The 18,765-nt window shown below is 41.8% G+C and overlaps 1 protein-coding gene across 2 annotated transcripts in view; it reads right to left on the reverse strand.

Moving 5' to 3' along the window:
* Window positions 1-18,765, reverse strand: part of LOC149313970 (solute carrier family 15 member 2-like) — an 88,566-nt gene that overhangs the window by 40,203 nt on the left and 29,598 nt on the right. The window contains exons 6-10 of one of the 2 annotated variants that reach the window (XM_089523342.1): window positions 16,691-16,781; window positions 12,779-12,856; window positions 8,547-8,629; window positions 2,721-2,807; window positions 1,444-1,533 (exon numbers count right to left, since the gene is read on the reverse strand). In XM_089523342.1, coding sequence (XP_089379468.1) covers window positions 1,444-1,533; window positions 2,721-2,807; window positions 8,547-8,629; window positions 12,779-12,856; window positions 16,691-16,781 — 429 coding nt within the window. The remainder of the gene's footprint in view (window positions 1-1,443; window positions 1,534-2,720; window positions 2,808-8,546; window positions 8,630-12,778; window positions 12,857-16,690; window positions 16,782-18,765) is intronic. The other variant, XM_089523343.1, reaches the window with a different exon arrangement.

Genomic DNA, 18,765 nt, shown 5'->3' on the forward strand with positions numbered 1-18,765 from the left:
TGTGTAGCCCTCCACAAGTTGTCAGACTGCAGCTCCTATCAGCCCTCATATAGTTAATGATGAAGACTGCAGGAAGCTGCAGTTCCACAACATCTGGAGAACTGCATGATTCCCATTCCTTCTTAAGTAAAGCAGGAACAAAATATGTTCATTACATCATTCAACTTGGATAGCCACAAAATGATAACATAAATTTTCTGTGGTTCACCAATTCAGCCCTTAATCTTGATGGTATTGACTAAAATATGGCCTTAGACAGCTTCTACAATGCAAAATTAATAATTTGATACTGCTTTAAACTGTCATGGTTCGATGCTATGGAATTCTGGGATTTGTAGCTTGTGAGATATTTAGCCTTCTCTGTCAGAGTGCTCTGGTGCTACGACATACTACAAATCCCAGGACTTTATAGTACAGTGATGGCAAACCTTTTTAGGTCACCGTGCCAAGGGTGGAGATTCTGCCCTCCGGGGGCGGGGGCCCGTGCCAGAGGCGGGGCTTCCACCCTCCGAGGGCGGGACTTTCCCCGTGCCCTTTCCCAGCCTTCAGCTGTCTCTGAGAGACACCTGGAAGTCGGGGAAAATTGGGGGAGGAGTGACAGGCGCACGCCTGCTCCTCCTGCCCTTTCCTTGGCCTCCAGCTGTCTCTCAGAGAAAGCTGGGGACCAGTAAGGGCCTGTGGGGGGCAGGAGCAAAGGGTCCGCAGGCCCTGTTCCTGTCCCCGGGGCTTCCCCAGGCCGGAGGTGTCCTCCGAAGGACACCTCCGGCCTGGCGAAGCCCCGCGGGCAGGAGGAAGAGGAAGCCAGCTTCTCCCCCCCACCCTTTCCACGGGCCATTTCTCCTTCCCTCCTCGCCTTCCCAAACCCATGGCAGTGCAGCCGTGGGTCTGGGAGGGCGAGCGGGGGAAGGAGAAGCCGAGGAGGAGGAGGAGGCTGGGCACACGTCCCAGCCCCCTTCTCTTTGGCCCTTTCCTCCACGTGAAAGGGCTCCATGGAGCCCTTTCACGCGGAGGAATGGGAAGACAGCTGGGAGGAGGAGACAGATGCACGCACGCCTCTGTCTCCTCCTCCCAGGCGCCATTTTCTGGCTTCCCGCTCTCTCAGAGAGACAGCAGGAGGCCCAAAAACGGCAGGGAGGAGGCGGAACGGGCACACGTGTGCCCATTCCTCCTTCTCCGTCGCCCCGTGCCTGGCGAAATGGCATCGAGTGCCACCCGTGGCACGCGTGCCATAGGTTCGCCATCACGGTTATAGTATGATGCCATCACAGCTAAAAGCGGTGTCAAATGTCATTAATTCTGCAATGTGGTAGCAACTTGACACTTTCTTCACCTCTCTCACTTTCCTCACTTAAGAGGAAAGTGACTCTCTCTGAGTCTAATCCAAATCCCAAAATCAGAGCTGTAATGTGCAACAAAACCATACTTGGTGCTGGGACAAATTACCTGCTGATCAAAGAGAGCCCAGAACATTGGCAATGGGATAAAGAGGAAGAGGACACGAGTCACCATTTTAACCTCAGTGATCAGCTGCTTCTGAGAAGAGGAATGCAGAAGCAAAAGTTAGAAGGAGCAGGAATAAATAACAGGAAATACTAGCAGGCAATAATCTTAGACAAACATCAGGGTCAGCATAGGAACTGTGTTTTTCATAAGGTTGATTTTCATGCTTTAACACATGGGTGGGAATCAAACTCTGTTCCAAATGTTGTTTGGCTGCATTTCCCAGCATTCTCACCTTAATGGTAGCTAGTGCTACGTGGAAGTGTGCATGATTCTTACCTCACATGATTCCCACCCAGTTCTATATTCCATGCATTCAGATACTACCCAATTCTTGTACTATTGTTTTTAGATTTTATTGTCTGTAATTTTAATGGATAGAATTGTTTAATCCTTTTTTTAAGGGGGGTGGAAATTGCATATATTGTTCTATTTTTTAAAGGTTGCAAGCCACTTTGATTGTGGTAGCAAAAAGCGGGATATAAATAAAAGTTTTATTATTTATTATTCATATATATATATATATATATATATATATATATCAGAGCATTAAAATGCAAAGACACACTTCCCTAGCCCCAGCCCTCCATTGCTTACTTGACACATGGCCCTGCTATGCTAAATTTATTTGACTGGGAAGGACTGAGATAGGGAAATTGCTGTCCTGATATAAATAAATGAAGTAATCTCCATTCCATCAAACTTCTTGGGCCACTTGGTGCCAAAGAAATCAATCACCTGGATTTCTATTGTGGCTATCATCAGTTCTTTTTGACGTTACAGTACTTCCACAGGGAAATCCATGCTGATAACTCTACTCACAGGAAAGCCATAACAATGTGTAAAAATATTCAGGGGTAGCCATGCTGGCCATAGAGCAAAGTACAATAACATTCAAAATCCACAAAATAGTGATACTGTTATTGAACCAACAAAAATGCACAAAATACATGATGCAAGCTTTCAAAGTTTCACTGGCTTCTTCGTCAGGCAAAGGTGTTAAAAATCATACTGGTGGGTGGGTGGGGGGATAGTGTTAGAATAACAGGCCTACATTTTGTCAGGATGTTGTTCAGATGAAGATGCCAGTGGAGCTTTGAAAGCTTGCATCATGTATTTTGTGCATTTTTGTTGGACAGCGAAGGTATAATTATTTTGTGGATTTTGGATGTTATTATACTAAGGTGTAGAAATATTTCAGATACAACTATTTTACTTACTGAATATTTTTCTGAAGCCCAGTCTAACCAGTGCTCCCTTTTAGGAATGTGTCGGGAGCGATTTTTGATCCGGTTTGTTAATGCAAACTAGATGGTAAGAGAAGCAGAAGAGAGTTGTGTGGGTTGTATGGTTTATCCAATATGGTTGACTTGCATTAGTCTACTAAAGAATTGGACCAGCATCCATATTAATCTCAGCACCAGGAAGATCTAGAGTGAATTTACACTATGCAGTTATAGCTGTTTAATAGCAATAGCAAAAGCAAGTACATTTCTATGCTGCTTCTCAGTGCACTTAAGCACTCCCTAAGTGGTATACAATGTGTAAGCCAATTGCCCCAACAAGCTGCATACTCATTTTAATGACTTACAAAAGAATGCAAGGCTGAGTCAAACTGGAGCCCTGCCTGGGATCGAATTCACAACTTGGTGGCTGTGAATGGCTGCAGTACCCGCATTTAACCACTGCATCACCAGGGCTCCTTCAATACCACTTTTATTGTTATTGCGTCATGCTATGGAACACTGGAATTTGTAGTTTGCTATGAGGTGGGAAAAGTATCTGTCATTCCTTTCCTGGCCCAAAAAAGAAAAATGATCTCCCGACACTCAAGAAACTGAGTTGGAAAGAATAATATAGTGGTGAGAATTTTATCACACTTTCATCTGGTATTGGCACATCTCGTAGCTTTTCAGGAAATTATTCTGCACCCATGGATTCTTTGCATGACAGTTGTGAAATTTGGTGTACAAACGACATATGGTTATCTGGTAGCAATGTTTTCTGTACAAAAAGCCATGATTCTTACTCAAACAATCCTTGTGCATTTCTGTGCAGAATAATTTTCTGAAACATTTCAGAATGTGAGGTCACCAGGCAGGAACTGTGCAGAAATAATTGTTTTCTCTACATAGGGGAGAAACCTGCAGAAATTATTCATCCTCACTTGCAAGGACAAAAGAGTCAAATATTTACATCCCAGCTTTGGGGAGGTACTTGGCATTCGATCCTTGCCCATCATGGCCCAGGGAGGTGATGCAGTAAAAATATTATTACAATCTATAATCAACGCATCCTTCAGAAAAATTGGAACATGCAGTGGTTAAACCGCTCTTGTAAAAAACCCTCCCTAGATCCCCTGGTAATAAATAACTATAAGCTGCTCTCCCTTTTACCATTCTTGGGCAAAGTGATCGAGAGGGCAGTCGCCTTCTAACTCCAAGCTGTCTTGGAAGAAGCCAATTGTCTGGATCCATTTCAAACCGGTTTCAGGGCAGGATACGGAGTTGAGACGGCCATGGTCACCTTAGCCAATGACCTTCATCTGGGCATCAGTGGGGGAAGTGTGACCCTGTTGGTGCTCTTGGACATCTCAGCGGCCTTCTATACCATTGACCATGGTATCCTTCTGGAACGCCTGAGGGAGCTGGGAATTGGGGACATTGCACTCCAGTGGTTCCAGTCCTACCTCTCGGGCAGATTCCAGATGGTGAGGCTGGAGGATAGCTGCTCCTCTAAGAGAGAGCTGACATCTGGTGTCCCTCAGGGCACCCTTCTGTCTCCCATGCTGTTTAACATTTACATGAAGCCGCTGGGTGAGATCATCCAGAGACATGGGGCGCAGTGTTATCAGTATGCTGATGACACCCAAATATGGTTCTCTATGTCTCTGACTGCTGCAGTGACTAAGGATGGCATCTCTCCTCTGAATTCCTGTCGTGGGTCGGTAATGGGCTGGATGAGGGAAAACAAACTCAGGCTGAATCCAGAGAAAACGGAGGTACTTGCGATAGGAACTCCAAGTCCAGGGAGGGAAATTTGTCAGCCAATCCTGGATGGGGTCACACTTCCCTAAAGGACAAAGTTCGCAGTTTGGGAATACTTCTGGACTCATCCCTACAGCTATCATCTCAAGTAGATGCAATGGCCAGGAGTGCCTGGTATCAGCTTCAGCTGATACGCCAACTGCGCCCCTGTCTGGACCGAAAGGACCTTGAAACAGTAGTACACGCACTGGTAACCTCTCGCTTAGATTTCTGCAATGCGCTCTACATGGGGCTACCCTTGTGCCAAGTTCAGAAGCTTCAGTTGGTTCAAAATATGGCAGCCAGGTTGGTCACCCTTTCATCTAGGTCTGACCACATAACACCTGTCCTAAAATCTCTTCACTGGCTGCCGATCAGCTTCCGGGCACCGTACAAGTTGTTGGTTATTACCTTTAAAGCCCCACATGGCTTGAGCCCGAGTTATTTGCAGGAATGCCTCTCCCTACACAATCCACCCCACACTCTCAGAACATCTGAGAAGAACTTATTAGAATACCAAAAAACTATATTAACAACGATCTCCCAAAGAGCTTTTAGTGTTGCCGCTCCAAAACTATGGAATAGCCTACTGGAAGAGATCCATCTAATCACCACCCTCTATGCCTTCAAGAAGGCAGTTAAGACGGATCTCTTCCAGCAGGCTTACCCATCCGACCCTGTAAAGGAAATTTGTTATGTTAATGCTCCACTCCTTGATTATAATTCCTGTACAACCTTATTGCTGTTGCTATTATGGTATCATGATATAGTTAATCTTTATTTGCAATTATTATTGTTGTTAATATTTTATTGATTGCATTTTACTGGATGTAATCCCGCTTTGATCTGCAGGGAGAGGTGGGAAAAATAAATAAATAAATAAATAAATAAATTATTATTATTATTATTATTATTCACTCATCCAGAGACCCACTCCCTAAACCTCCAGCATTGCAGAAACATAACACTTTAGTTGAATATTAGAAATACAGTTCAGGCATCCAAAGAAAAGGAGCAGGCAGAGATACCAAGGTGAACACAGCAAATATAAGACTTATAGGTGTAAATGATTTTCAGTGTCTCACTCCCTGCAAAGCAAGAAATTTGGGGAATAAAGGAAAATTTCATTAGGAGGCAGTATTCCTGTTTGGAGGAGAAATGCCTTCATTTTGCCCACCACTTTGCAGCTGCACCATTGAATGCAGAAACGGTCTTGAGTCTAGCATGCTGTCAGTGGCGAACCATACGCTAAGGAAAAGAACATAATGCATGTGCTAGTCCTCTACATCTGGCCTCTTTTGGACATCCATGTAGCTGTGCTGCCTTAGGGCAACTGACAACAGGATCCTGAGCATGTCTACTCAAGAGTAATTCCCACGCAGTCAGTAAACCAGATTCCTGTGTAAGAGGACTGCAGCCTGAGGGGCCTGCCCCCTATCTATTAAGTTCTCTCAATCCATTTTTTGAAAAGCCATCTTGAGCTAGTGGCTAGCACTACATCTTCTGTTAATGAATTCCCTAAGATAATTACACGTTAATGACTGTGCAAGAAAGCACTTCTTTTTGTCTGTAATGAATATAGTACCAATCAATTTTACCGGGTGACCCTGAATTTTAATATGCTGGTTGGGGGAGGAAAATATCATCTCTCCCTCTGCACAATTCATAACTTTGTAACTGTCCAACATACAGCATCACTAAGTCATCCCCCCCCCCCTTCCCCTGAATTTAAAAAGCCTTAAAGGGTATACTGGCTAAATTGTCACAATGACCTCAATGCTGGTGTAAAATAAGATTAAACAGGGTGATGAACGGGTAGGAGCCAAGTGGGAATTACGAAGCCAATAAAATTGTTCGGGCTCAAAGTTCTCTAGTTTAGTTCAAGTGAGCACTTGCGCTTGTTTGAAAGAACAAATGGTATATCCATACTGCAGAATTAAAGCAATTTGATACTGCTTTAACTATCATGACTGTAACCTACAGAATCTTGGGATTTGTAGTTTGATGAGGAACCAGAGTTCTCTGACAGACCAGGCTGAATACCTCACCAAACTACAAATGATTTTACGTGTAATATGGTACTTTCCCTGTGAGTAACAAGGGACCATTACTGCTGAAATGTCATGATCTAAACTGCTATTACCTCCCAGCCGACATAATCAGTAACATTTACTTCTTAGTTTAAAACAGGGATGGGCAGAATCTGTGAGTCTGTGGGCCAGTTTTCTTGCCCCTAGTACTCTCTGGAGGACATAGAGATGGCCACAAATGATTTTTGAAAATGGAGGAACACCTGCAAAGAGATTGGAAGTTCATGATCAATTTTGAAGTTCATTACTGGCTGGAGGTCCACTACTGGGTATTTTAAAATGTTAAACACTGGAGCCCTCTCCAAAACCTATTTTAAAAAGTGAATCACTGCTCCTGGTGGCTTCTAGAAGAGGGAATTCACCCTTTTTGCCAGACAAAAAAGGTAGTTTGGGGGGAGTCTGGCAGGTCAGGGTCAAAAACAGCCTTGGAGGACCCTATACAACTTCAAGGCCACACGTTGCCTACCCCTGCTTTAAACATTGCAGACAACATTTTCAGTCATTCTGGAACTCCCCTCCCCCCAAAAAATATATAAAGGGTTTTTAGAGTAACTAAAATTTAATAGGCTGCATTAACAATTAGACCAAAAAAAAAAAAAAAAAAAAAAAACCACCAACAACCCCAAACCAGAAACAAACAAATAAAAAACCAACCCTAAATAGGTTAACGAGCAATACTAATAAAAAAAAAAATTAAAGCCTCAAACAATGGGTAACAAATAGAGAGAGAATGTTTCAAGCTTAGCATCTAGAGCGCCACTTTCTCAATTGCTTGATCCAGCTGGACCTATCTGGCAGTGGTGATGGCAAGCAGCAGCAGCAGCAACAGGCCAAAAATGCACTGTGCGACTGTGGGCTGCCATTTTGATTGCCCAAAATTTCCTCAAAAATGATGCTATGCTGGAAGCATTGCATGAAATGAAAACAGTAGATAGATACAACTGGCAGATGCTACTCAAAGGCTGCCAGACCTCTCCTCCCCTTTTAAAGGAAAACCAGAACAGATGTCGGCAAGGCTGTGAAATGGCCCTCACAGCTGTCTAACTATGTCAGGTACACAAAGCCTGTCTCTGCCACACTGGGTTCATGACTGGCTTGAGATGAGGCAGTTTCTTGCACACATGCATGCTAAAGAGTACTGAAACATTTCACAGCTTTATCAGATAAATTAATCAATCCAAAAGCTTTTAATCGACTAAAACAGTGCCCCCAATTTAAACAGGCAGGGTGTGTATGTGTGTAGAACTATGGAGAGCAGTAAAGTGTTACTGGATTTTTCAAAGTGTTTGCTATAACAGACAACATCTACAATCCATCTCACCCATCTCCCTCGAGATGCATTCATTGCCCTTAACAATAAACACTAAATAAATGTTAACACAAGTTCTTATAAAAACTGTGAATGGCAAGCAGAGTTTGAAAAGATGCATCCTCCTGTTCTCCCTTAAACAATAAATATGTGTTCTCTGTACATTTTCTAAAAACAAAGATTATGGCTTCAAACATAATGTGTTTTTTATACGTAAATTTATGCAAACAGATCCTTTGCCTAAGGTTGCAACCCTATATGTACTTAGCTGGAGTTAAATGCAGTTGAACTAACTGTGTGTATCTCTGTGTATTTTATTGTATTTTACTATTGTATTTTAATATTTTAGATTATTCGAATAGTTATAAATACTTTATTCTGTAACTGTTTGTAAAGTGTCATGTACATAGATGGCGCTATATAAATAGACAATAATAATAAATGATATTGAGACTGATTTTTGAGTAAACATATAGGATAGTGGAGTAAGATGTATATTACCGACTGATATTAATATTTCATAATCCCTAGTATTAGCACACACAGTCATGCATGTCTATATGGAAATTTTTCAAAATCTTAGAACCATACATGAAAAGGATATCTAAGGAAGACACTTACCCAAATGCACCTCCAAACATCAAGTAAGACATTTCCTTGTGGTGGTGTCTTTTTGTACATTCCATTCCCAGCAATAAACACAACTATGAAAGAATTGTACAGTTAAGTGTATAAATAAGGGTTTATAGCCCTTGGCATTCCATTGGCATAGAGGAGATGGCCTTTTTGTGCAAGACAGTGGTTTTTTTCAGGTACCCCTTAAAAAGATGGTTCTGAGGTTCAGGCAGTACGTTATTACAAGGGATCTGCAGTAGCAACAAGAACAACAAATCCATTTTTGCTTGATTTCTTTAAAAGGAACCATAGCATTTTGCTAGTGTATTTCCCCCCGAATGCTTCTGTGATGATACTTTTCAAAGAGAAACTTTCAAAACAAATACAAAGAAACAACGTGGTAGACATCAAGCTTCTGGGCAAGTCATTTTAAGGAAGGACAGGTACTATGATTCCTGTAACATTATCTCCTGGCTACAAGACCTTATCATAGAATAAGTGATAACAAAGCATTATATGGCAGCTAAGATCATGAGTCTATAGAATGAAGCCTTTTTCAGATGCCATTGGCCCATCTAGCTCTATACTGTCAACACTGACAGGCAGTGGTTCTGCAGAGCTTCAGACATGACACTTCCCATGCCCGCCTGGAGTTGCCTCAGATGTGCTTTAGATGTTTGTATCAGCTTGCACAGAACAAGACTTTTCTTATACAAACATAAGATATCTGAATCAGCTTATAGAAAGGAAGGTTTTTCTCTGCTTGACTTGGAAAAATTGCTTTTTTGAAAAACACTTCTCCAAATTCCCAGCCACCATAGCCACTGGCTACCCTGTCTGAGCTGTAGTCCAAAAAAGTAACTTTCCCAAGTTAGTTTTCTGGAACAATTGTCTGTGACAACCTCTTATCCAAGATACCCATAAAATGTAGCTTAGTGCCTTAAAAAAAAAAGACAAGACAAATTGTGTAGAAGACATTAGATCTCTCAAGAGTGATTAATGATAGAAACCCTAGCCCTGAGGTGTTATAGATCTGAACGCCAAAAACAAAACAAAAACCAGATGCTAATAATAAACAAATGGAGAAGGCTTTTGCCTCTGCGCTTTGCTTTGCAGAGCTAGTGTGGTATACTGGTTTGAGTGCTGGATTATGACTCTGGAAACCAGGGTTCAAATCACCATTCAGCCATGGAACTTCACTGGGTGAGCTTGGGCAAGTCATATTTTTTCAGCCTCAGAGGAAGGCAAAGGCAAACCCCCTCTGAATAAATCTTGCCAAGAAAACCCTCAGATAAGCTCACTTTAGGGTTGCCATAAATCGGAAATGACTTGAAGGCACACAACATCAACAACTTGTTTTGAGGTTTCTTGTTGGCTGTTCACAGTTCATTGCTGACTTTATCACTAAGCAGACTGGGGTGACCATCTGAGGCATCCCAAATTAACAATGCTGGCTGGGTACTATGCCCATTAATTTGCCACCAGGTGTCATTTGCTCTTCTTCCCCAAGCAATCAACCGCCTTAGGCCTCTCTCACTGTTTTAAATAGAATTCTGCTCTAGTTGGACACTTGGATCTGATGCAATAAGGCCTGCAGCTCACCCAAGAGAAGTGGCAATGCAGACATGGCTTGAAAAGGAAGTTATTTTTCCCCTCTGTTTTCCCCTCTGTTTTCCCCTCCTCAGCTATTCCTGGGTTCACCCAGGGTTTATGTGGCTATGATTCACCTGTCTCTCTTTGGCCACAGACTTAGCAGAGGTGAGTCACAGAAGAGAAAACTGCATTTCCTGGCAGCAGTGGCTGCAGGATGGTACTCAGGAGACAGGATCAACATCTTGGATAGATCTTTTAAAGTTCAGACTGAAATTTTGCATGGATTCAACATCCTACTGATATGGAAGCTACCAACCAACTGTCTGCTTTCCTACAGCTTCAAGTAGACCAACAGGCACTTCTCCTCCCTCTTTCTCTCTTATCTATATGGGAGACTATTACACATAGAAAGTCAGTGTGATGTAGTAGTTTGAGTGCTGGACTACAATTCTGAAGATCAGGGCTCAACTCTCTGCTCAACCATGAAAACCCACTGGATGACCTTGGATGAATCCCATACTCTCCATCCTGGAAAACCCTGTGATAGGTTTACCTTAGGGTTGCTATGAGTCGGAAACAACTTGAAGGCACACATCAACTACACATAGAAGTCTTCAACTAGCTTTATTTGCTTAAAATCTCCTCAAACACAAACCAAAATTAAAGGATCAAATAGGCCTATTATTGCCATGGCCTCTAAGGAGGTGATGTCTTCAATTGCTCCTCCTAGTTCCTGTCCCAAACTGAGCATGTTCCCTTCTGTTCTCCCCACATGGCCTGCCAGCACTGAGGAGTGGCAGAATGGAACATTGTCCCTCCTGAGCATCCAATACCCATCACTGTTTGGTAGATTACATGCAGTTTTATAGCACTGAGTGACATTCCCAAGCTGGGGCTTGTGTACTGGTTGTTTAGGCCATCAATGTTCACAGCACCTCCTCTCTCTTATCATGATACACTGGCATCCAGTAAATGTGTGTATATCAAGAGATCCCACTTTAAACCATTGCCAGGCTATCTCTCCAGTCAGTGATGGGCTGCTAAGAGGAGTTAAGGAAGTAACGTACTGGCAGGATTGAGTGGCATCTCAGCCTACACACATGTACTGGCTGGTGTGACCATATTAACTACACTCAGTAAATAGTAAATCAACTCTGTGTGAACAAAGAACTTCACTGGTTGTGCAAGGTTCTGCAGGCCCCCATCATTTGCCCCACCATGCTGACACAGGGTCCAGTTTGGGATACAGCGAGGGTCCTGTGTGAACCTGTTCACTTGTGCACAAATGCACTGGGCTCCAAATGCAGGTATTATCTGAGGTCAGATTGGTGGCTACAATGATAGGGGGTATTTCAATAGTTATGTCCTCACTGAGCCCTAACTTTCTGGAGTCTGCTTTCCTTTAAGCATCAACAGCTAGTTAGTTCTTTTTATTTCAGTGACTTCTGGGGCTGGGTAGCTCAAATTTTATGGAAAGGTAATGCACTGGTTTGTTTCTGTGCCACATTTTTGTATCAACTAGGTGAGGTTTTTTTTAAAATCAATTGATTTATGTGGTTTTAATACTTTATTGTGGCATTTGCTGTTTACTGGCCAGAGGTCCTTTCTTAGACCAGGATAAACATGCCAAAATAATTAATGAAATGCCAAATCAAGTCTGGATAAGCATGCAGATTGTGCCTGTCAACCAAGATTGGGGTGGGTGGGTGAAGGCTGAGATGAATGTGCTGCTTGCAAGTGAATGTGCCAAGAGATGGTGGGGAAAGCAGTTTCTTTAAACATGGGGAAAGAAAGGCTGTAGTCTGGGGGCAAAGCACATGTTCAGCAGCTAAAAGGTCCAGTTTCAGTCCTGGACTTTGGTTGGGGTTCAGAAAGATCTCTAACTGAAACCCTGGAGAGCTGCTGAAAGTCAATATAGACCAGGGATGGGCATCTGTGGCAAGTCTGGGGGGGGGGGGAACCTGGTGCCCTCCAGGGGCCACATAGGCTTCTAAAAAATATGAAAAAACCCAAAGTGCCTGTTGGTCTACTTGAAGCTGTAGGTCTGCTTGAGGCTGTAGATCTCAAAACTTGTGCTCTCTCTCTCTCTCTCTCTCTCTCTCTCTCTCTCTCGTATACACACACACACACACACATATATAAGTTTTTGGAGGCACTGCAGGAGCACTCTGTCAGAAAGTTCTAAATGCTCCTCCCTAAACTGCACATTCCATGATTCCATAAGATATAATGATGGTGGACAAGGTGGAATCATGGTGCTATAATTCTCTAATATGAAAGGGCCTCAGGTCTCAGAACTGATTGGGAACCACATTCCCTGACTGGAAACCTTATCTGCTAACCTCATATGCATGGAGGCAACTTCAGGCTTCACTGGTAAGGAAAACACACTTTGAATATGCTAGGAAATAGTTATGCTTTCATTATTAGTTGAAAGATTCAGAGCCACCAGATTCAAACAGGTTCTGTAGACCCATGTTAGAGATCAGTCCCGTCAATTATAGGAATCTTGTACAGAGGCATTAAACCTGAGAGTGGCTCATGATTTTTGCTGTGGCTGCTACGGTTTGTTTCCTATCCTTCAAGTAATGTAAAGGGGTTGATGGTACTATCATCAGTGCTTTGTTATTTCACATAATACTTACTGAGAGCTATGACCATTAGAGCGGCAGGAACACCGAAAGCCAGAGCATAACAGTCTCCTCCAAAGCACTCCACATCCCCTATGGTAATGAAAAACAGGAGTCCATTTCATCAAGTTTCAGTTCTGAATTTCATACTTTCCCTCCACTGCTCTAAAATAAAGAGGAAGGATTCACATAATTTCTAGTTGCAAGCTGTGTACATGCTCATTTCACAGTGCTGAATCTATGTATTGAATCAGTTGCGTGAATGACTTGAGACATAATGCAAATCTAGAAAAAAGCATGCCGGGCTCCATCCGCTTTCTAAGATTTTTCAAGATGTCTTATTCTGAGGATGTGCTGAACCATTCACCTTGCCTTAGTGCAAATCCATGGTAGTCCAACTTTTTCATATTTCACCCTTAAACAAATACAAGTGGTGGTCTGTGTTTCATTGATAACAACAGTGGTTTGAGGGTCCTGGCTGTTGGGTCTCTGGTGAACCAATGTTATAGTTACATCACAACATACTGTTTAACATTATTGTGATTATTTATCACTATGCTAGACTACAATTTAAAAATACTAGCCTGGTTACATGAATCAATCCTTTGTGTCAGGACTACCAGTCTGGAAGTGGAATAGGCAGTCTCTAGGGGTCCTTTCACCCTACAGAATTATTGCACAATGATTCCACTTTAAGTGCCACTGCAATATCAGATGGAGTCCTGGGGTTTCTAGTTTGGTCAGAATCACCAGAAGACCTCTCTGGTTGAAGATTCTAAAGGCTCCTCCCTAAACTACCAATCCCAAAATTCCATAGGACAGAACCACGGCAGATAAAGTAGAATCATAGCACTAAATTTGCATAGAGTGAAAGGGCTGCCTATGGGCAGTGAAGTAACATCTAAGAGCAGCAAAAAGTTAATTAGACTACTGAGTGAGTCTAGAACAGTGATTCCCAAACTTTGGTCATCTAGGTTCTTCAGCTTCAACTTCCAGAAGCCCCAGCCAGCTTGGCCAACAGTCAGGAATTCTGGGAGCTGAAGTCCAAAACATTTGGAGGACCAAAGTTTGGGAAATAATGGGTGGCAATTATTGCTGGTGTAAGGTCCAATTTTCACTCCAGTCGATCTGCGTTAGGCTACTGGGCCTTGTAAATGGGCTGATAATTCAACCCTGGAGGGACTGGAAGTTACCCCCAGTTTGAATTTCCAGAGTTTTCTGATGATTTCAGGGTTTGGGGGGCATTAGAAGGCAGGCTCCAGGAGCAGCAAACAGAGCATTTCCCCCTGATTGGTGTGGTGATCTGGGGGAAATTTCAAATGTGTGGATTTGAGGTGCTGGGCCAAGCCTTTGGCCCACAGAAAGTCCCTGGGGGCTGAATGTAGCCCACAGATTACACTTTCCCCATCCCCATTTATAAGAATAATTGAAATTTCATAGGTTCTTGCTGCTGCTGACTTGGAAATAGCAAAGCTGCACTGTAGTGGTGGTGCTAAAATGCAGCCAGAAAACTTTCCTGTTTTCCTTTGGCCTCTACAAAATAAAGTGCATGAGCTCTTCTGTAAGATTCCCTGTTCTGAATCTTCCTTGTGCTAAGGAGAATCTTTACTAAGTGACACTCAAACAACAATTGTTAAAATGCAATCAAGTTCTGTAAGTACTGAAGCAATAAACGGAGAAAGGGATTAGGTGTACAAGGTTGTTTATACAGCTGAAGATAACAAAATCTGGAACAAAGCAATTAAATGCTTGAACTAGTGCCTTCAGCATTCTGGCCTTCATAAAACAAAATATTGCATTTCCCCCCAAGAATGTTACTGTTTATAGTAACACATGACCAACACCAATTTTGCATTGGGTAACTGTATGGTGAGTGTGTGTGTATGAGGGGTGGTAGAGAAACAGTTGACTGGCATCCTGTTAGTGACATATATCACTATGGTGGAGGAACTCAGCACTCTATTCTGCTATGATGCCCTCCTTAAACCACCTATCTGTTTTTTGGCTGGGTGCCATTCAGTGCCCAGGAAAGGACAAAGGGATGCCAAGGAACAGATAGACAGATAGGAAGATGTCTTTGGCTGCCTTTAAATCATCTCCCCCTCCTCTCTTGGCCACTGAATTGCCTGGGAGGAGTGCTCACCCTCCAAAATAGGCAGGTCAATCATGCAGAGAGAGAAGAAAAACATGAAGCAGCACCTGGCAGAACTTAATGATCCACTGGTGTGATGCAAGATTTCAGCCAGTTGTGTTTGCATCTACAAATATTTGTAACCCTAGGCTTGTATTGGTAGGGTCAGAACAAAGACAGTAAGCAGCCTCTAGTTGTTTAGATACATGCCTTCCTCCAGACACCAGCACATATGTGTGTGCATGTATGTGTTGTGCAAACAGCAAGTAGGCCTAGAAGTGTGTGCACAGGAAATGAACTCCAGCAGGTATTCCACACTGCATGAGCAAATGAAAACAAAATTCTTACACAGCTGAATATTCCACAGAATAAACATTTCTAATAAAATGTTGCTGAGGATTACAACTTCATCTGAAGTTCACAATATTGCCTTTGTACGTGTGTCTGATGCTGAGTTGTTTATTATTTTTCTTTCAGATGCATTAGAAGTAATTTGACCATCTAGGAAGCGTTCTGCTCCATGCCCATATTATTTCTGATTTGTGGTAGGAGTGGGGGAGTTTGCCCAATTTAGACAGCAACAGCTACTTACCAGACTTGATGCTGATAAATAGCTTTGCACTCTGTCTTGTACTTTGAAGCATGTATAGCAAACAAGAAAGTGTGTGTTCCCAGCCATAACAATTAAATAGATTTTTCCCTAAAAATGTGCACATCATTCTTTTTTAAAAAACACACAAACAACTCTTGATTATGAAAAAAGAACACACAGAGACAGAAAGGTCTTGGCTTTCAGAGAACTTTGTGGCATGTGAAATGTAAGCTCTAGTTTTGCTTCTCTGTTCTATCTAGGCTAAACTAGAGCTTAGTTTCAGGACATAGGATACCTTTGGTTCAGCTAACCACATCTGGACTTGGGCACTGTATTCGTAATGAATACATTTTCTAATATACAGACTTGGACAGTCTTGCTCAGTTAAAGCCAGTGAATATTATTATTATTATTATTATTATTATTATTATTATTATTATTATCCCACCTCTGTGTGCAATTTACATAAGGCTCTTTCACCAAGTGTTGCTGATCAAGCTGCATTCAACTTCCTGTTTAGCTTCATGGAAAAATCACAGAACACTCTTGCTCACCTTTGGCTGCATCACAGTTTCAGAGACTCCATAATGCTTGTGAGCTGACTCTAATGAAATTGCAGGTGTTTTCAACACATTACCAGGCTGTACCTCCTACTACATAAAAGGTTCAAAACACATAAGGCATATGCAAGCAGAAGAAGGTATTTGGCCAAATGTAGACATATTGGAAGATAGAACATGGGTGACTGAAATGGATCCTTGGCAGGGGAGTAAAACCTCAGACTCAACTGGCTTTACTAAACTGCTGTGCACATCTACTACAATGTTCCTGAGAGCCAGCACAGTGTAAAAAAGAAAGTAATATTCTGGTGTTGTTTTCCTGGATACATTCCAGAATACATAATCCTGAATCCAATTGCTATTTTCAACTAGAGTGGGTCCACAACAGCAACAGCAAGTTGACTTTTATGTGAGTTCCTTCCAATGATTCAGTGGCTGGACTCTGGTTGGACTAGCAAACGGATTTAGGTCATAATGCCCTCTGCTCTCACAGCAAAATCCACAAGGCATAATTACAATGGTTTGGTAAAGTCACTCTAAAAGGATCTAATGGTTTCTTTTCATTCAAACGTGGAAGTCAGGGGACCAAGGCTGTGGCATTCTCAATGGTTCATCTAATACAGTAACTCTAAATCAATACTGACCTCTCAGCACAGGAGTAATGAAAGTGGAGATCAAACTTCCTGCATTAATAGACAGATAGAAGACAGAGAAGAACTTGCTCCTTTCCTGGGCCTAAAATGAAGCAATATCACATTAATATCACATTTTAAAAAAAAACATATCTTTGAAACACAGCACTGGATTTGTATAAGGGATTCTATTCAAATCCTATTCCATTATGTATTATATGTTCATATTGACATAAAATAGAAGAGAAGGTTAAAATTAAAGAAGGATGTAGTGTCTTTCTGTTTTCCCTTATGTATGTACACACATACATAACTAGAAAGAAAAGTGCTCTTCTTTTTGCCTGGTGAAGGGAGGAAGGATGTGTAAAGAGAGTACTATTTACTTATTCAGAACAGGCATTTGAATTGCGTCCCAATATAGTTTTACACAGTCCAACTTGGCACTGTGTGACAACTCATCATGTCTAGACAATATTCTTCAAAAGCATAAATATAAAAAGAAACATATACTTTTAAAAAGCCACACAGTGTCAGCTCACATAAGGAATACTATGGAAGACACTGGTATTTGGGAAGATAAAATTAGGAGGATAGAAATTACACTTCAGCCTTAAGTTGTTTCCCCTGGTGGGGTTAGCCAATTTATTTCGGTAAGGGCTAAAAATATCCTTGCTGGACAAATTAGACAGGCAGCTTGTTTTTTGTTTATGATGCTGACCAGGAAGAAAGAGAAAAAATTGATTGTTGTTGTGTGCCTTCAAGTCATTTCAGACATGGAGACTCTAAGGCCATAATGGTGTTTTCTTGGCAGAATTTGTTCAGAGTGGGTCTGCCCTTGCCTTCCCTGAGGCTGAGAGAATGTGACTTCCTTAAGGTCATCCCATGGGTTTCCACAGCAGAGCAGGTGGTCCAACCCTAGTCTTCCTCTATCCTAGTCCTACACTCAAACAGCTACATCATGCTGGTTGCAGAAAGATGGCTATTGCTATGCATTATTTCAAGAGTGGGAAGAATGCATTTGTTGAAGGGTGAGTCCCAGCAACACCAGCCAATATAGTCTATTGTGAGGAATTCTGGGAGCTGTAGTTTGATAAATCCTAGAAACCCACACAATTCCAACTCTTGCATTATACTGCACTGATATAAATGTTGCAATGTGGGCTTTTCCTGTTAAGAGTTCAAGATAACCAGTCTTGTCTTCATCCAAAACATCTCTCCCTCTCTATTTATGCTTTCCCTCTTCCTCTTGATCTATTTGTTTTTGTCCATTTGGAGTTTTCTCCCTAAAAATGTATGCGTGAAGAAAATAAGTTTTCGCAGAAGAAAATGAAACCTTCAGTGAATAAGTCCACATGGTTTGTGTGTGTGTATTTGTGTGCAGAAACCTCTTGAATTGCAAACAGTCTTTGAAAACTACACGGCTTCAAAGGCTTTCTCACCACAGGGGGGAAAAAAGCTAAAATTACATATTGCTTCCTTTGAAAATGAAATTAGAAATGATTTACATCCCTATGTGGACAGTACCATTTTATCCAAACCAAGATTCACACATGAAGAATGACTTGGCTGATACAGGCTGTTAACAAATGCTTGGGACCAAAAGTGTTTTGAATTTTGGATTGTTTTATTTATTTTTGAATACTTATATTTCTATATACATACACAATGATATTTTGAAGATGGGACCAAGTCTAAACATAAAATTCATTTATGTTTCATATACAACTTACACAGATAGTCTGAAGGTAATTTTATATATTTTTAATAATTTTGTGCCAGAAACAAAGTCTGTGTACACTGTTCTATCAGAAGCAAAGGTATCACTATCTCACACACCAATGAAAAAAGTTTTGATTTTTAAAATATTTTGGATTTCAGAATTCCAGGCAAGCAAGACTCAAGCCATAATATGCATCAAATATGGGGGACATCTTGGAGTCCCAATCTAGCTTTCTAGGATTGCCTTAATGGTCACCTCCCTTCCTCCAATATCAGCATTTAGTGCTTCCCAGCTTTTGTACAGTTTTCCTTCATGACATAAGAATGAAATGCCTTTCTCTGAAGGCTTGGTTACTACTGGTAAGCAT

This window comes from Sceloporus occidentalis, unplaced genomic scaffold, assembly GCF_023333645.1.
Source record: "Sceloporus occidentalis isolate IW3139 unplaced genomic scaffold, rSceOcc1.0.p SCAF_4, whole genome shotgun sequence".
Classification (NCBI taxonomy): Eukaryota; Metazoa; Chordata; class Lepidosauria; order Squamata; family Phrynosomatidae; genus Sceloporus; species Sceloporus occidentalis.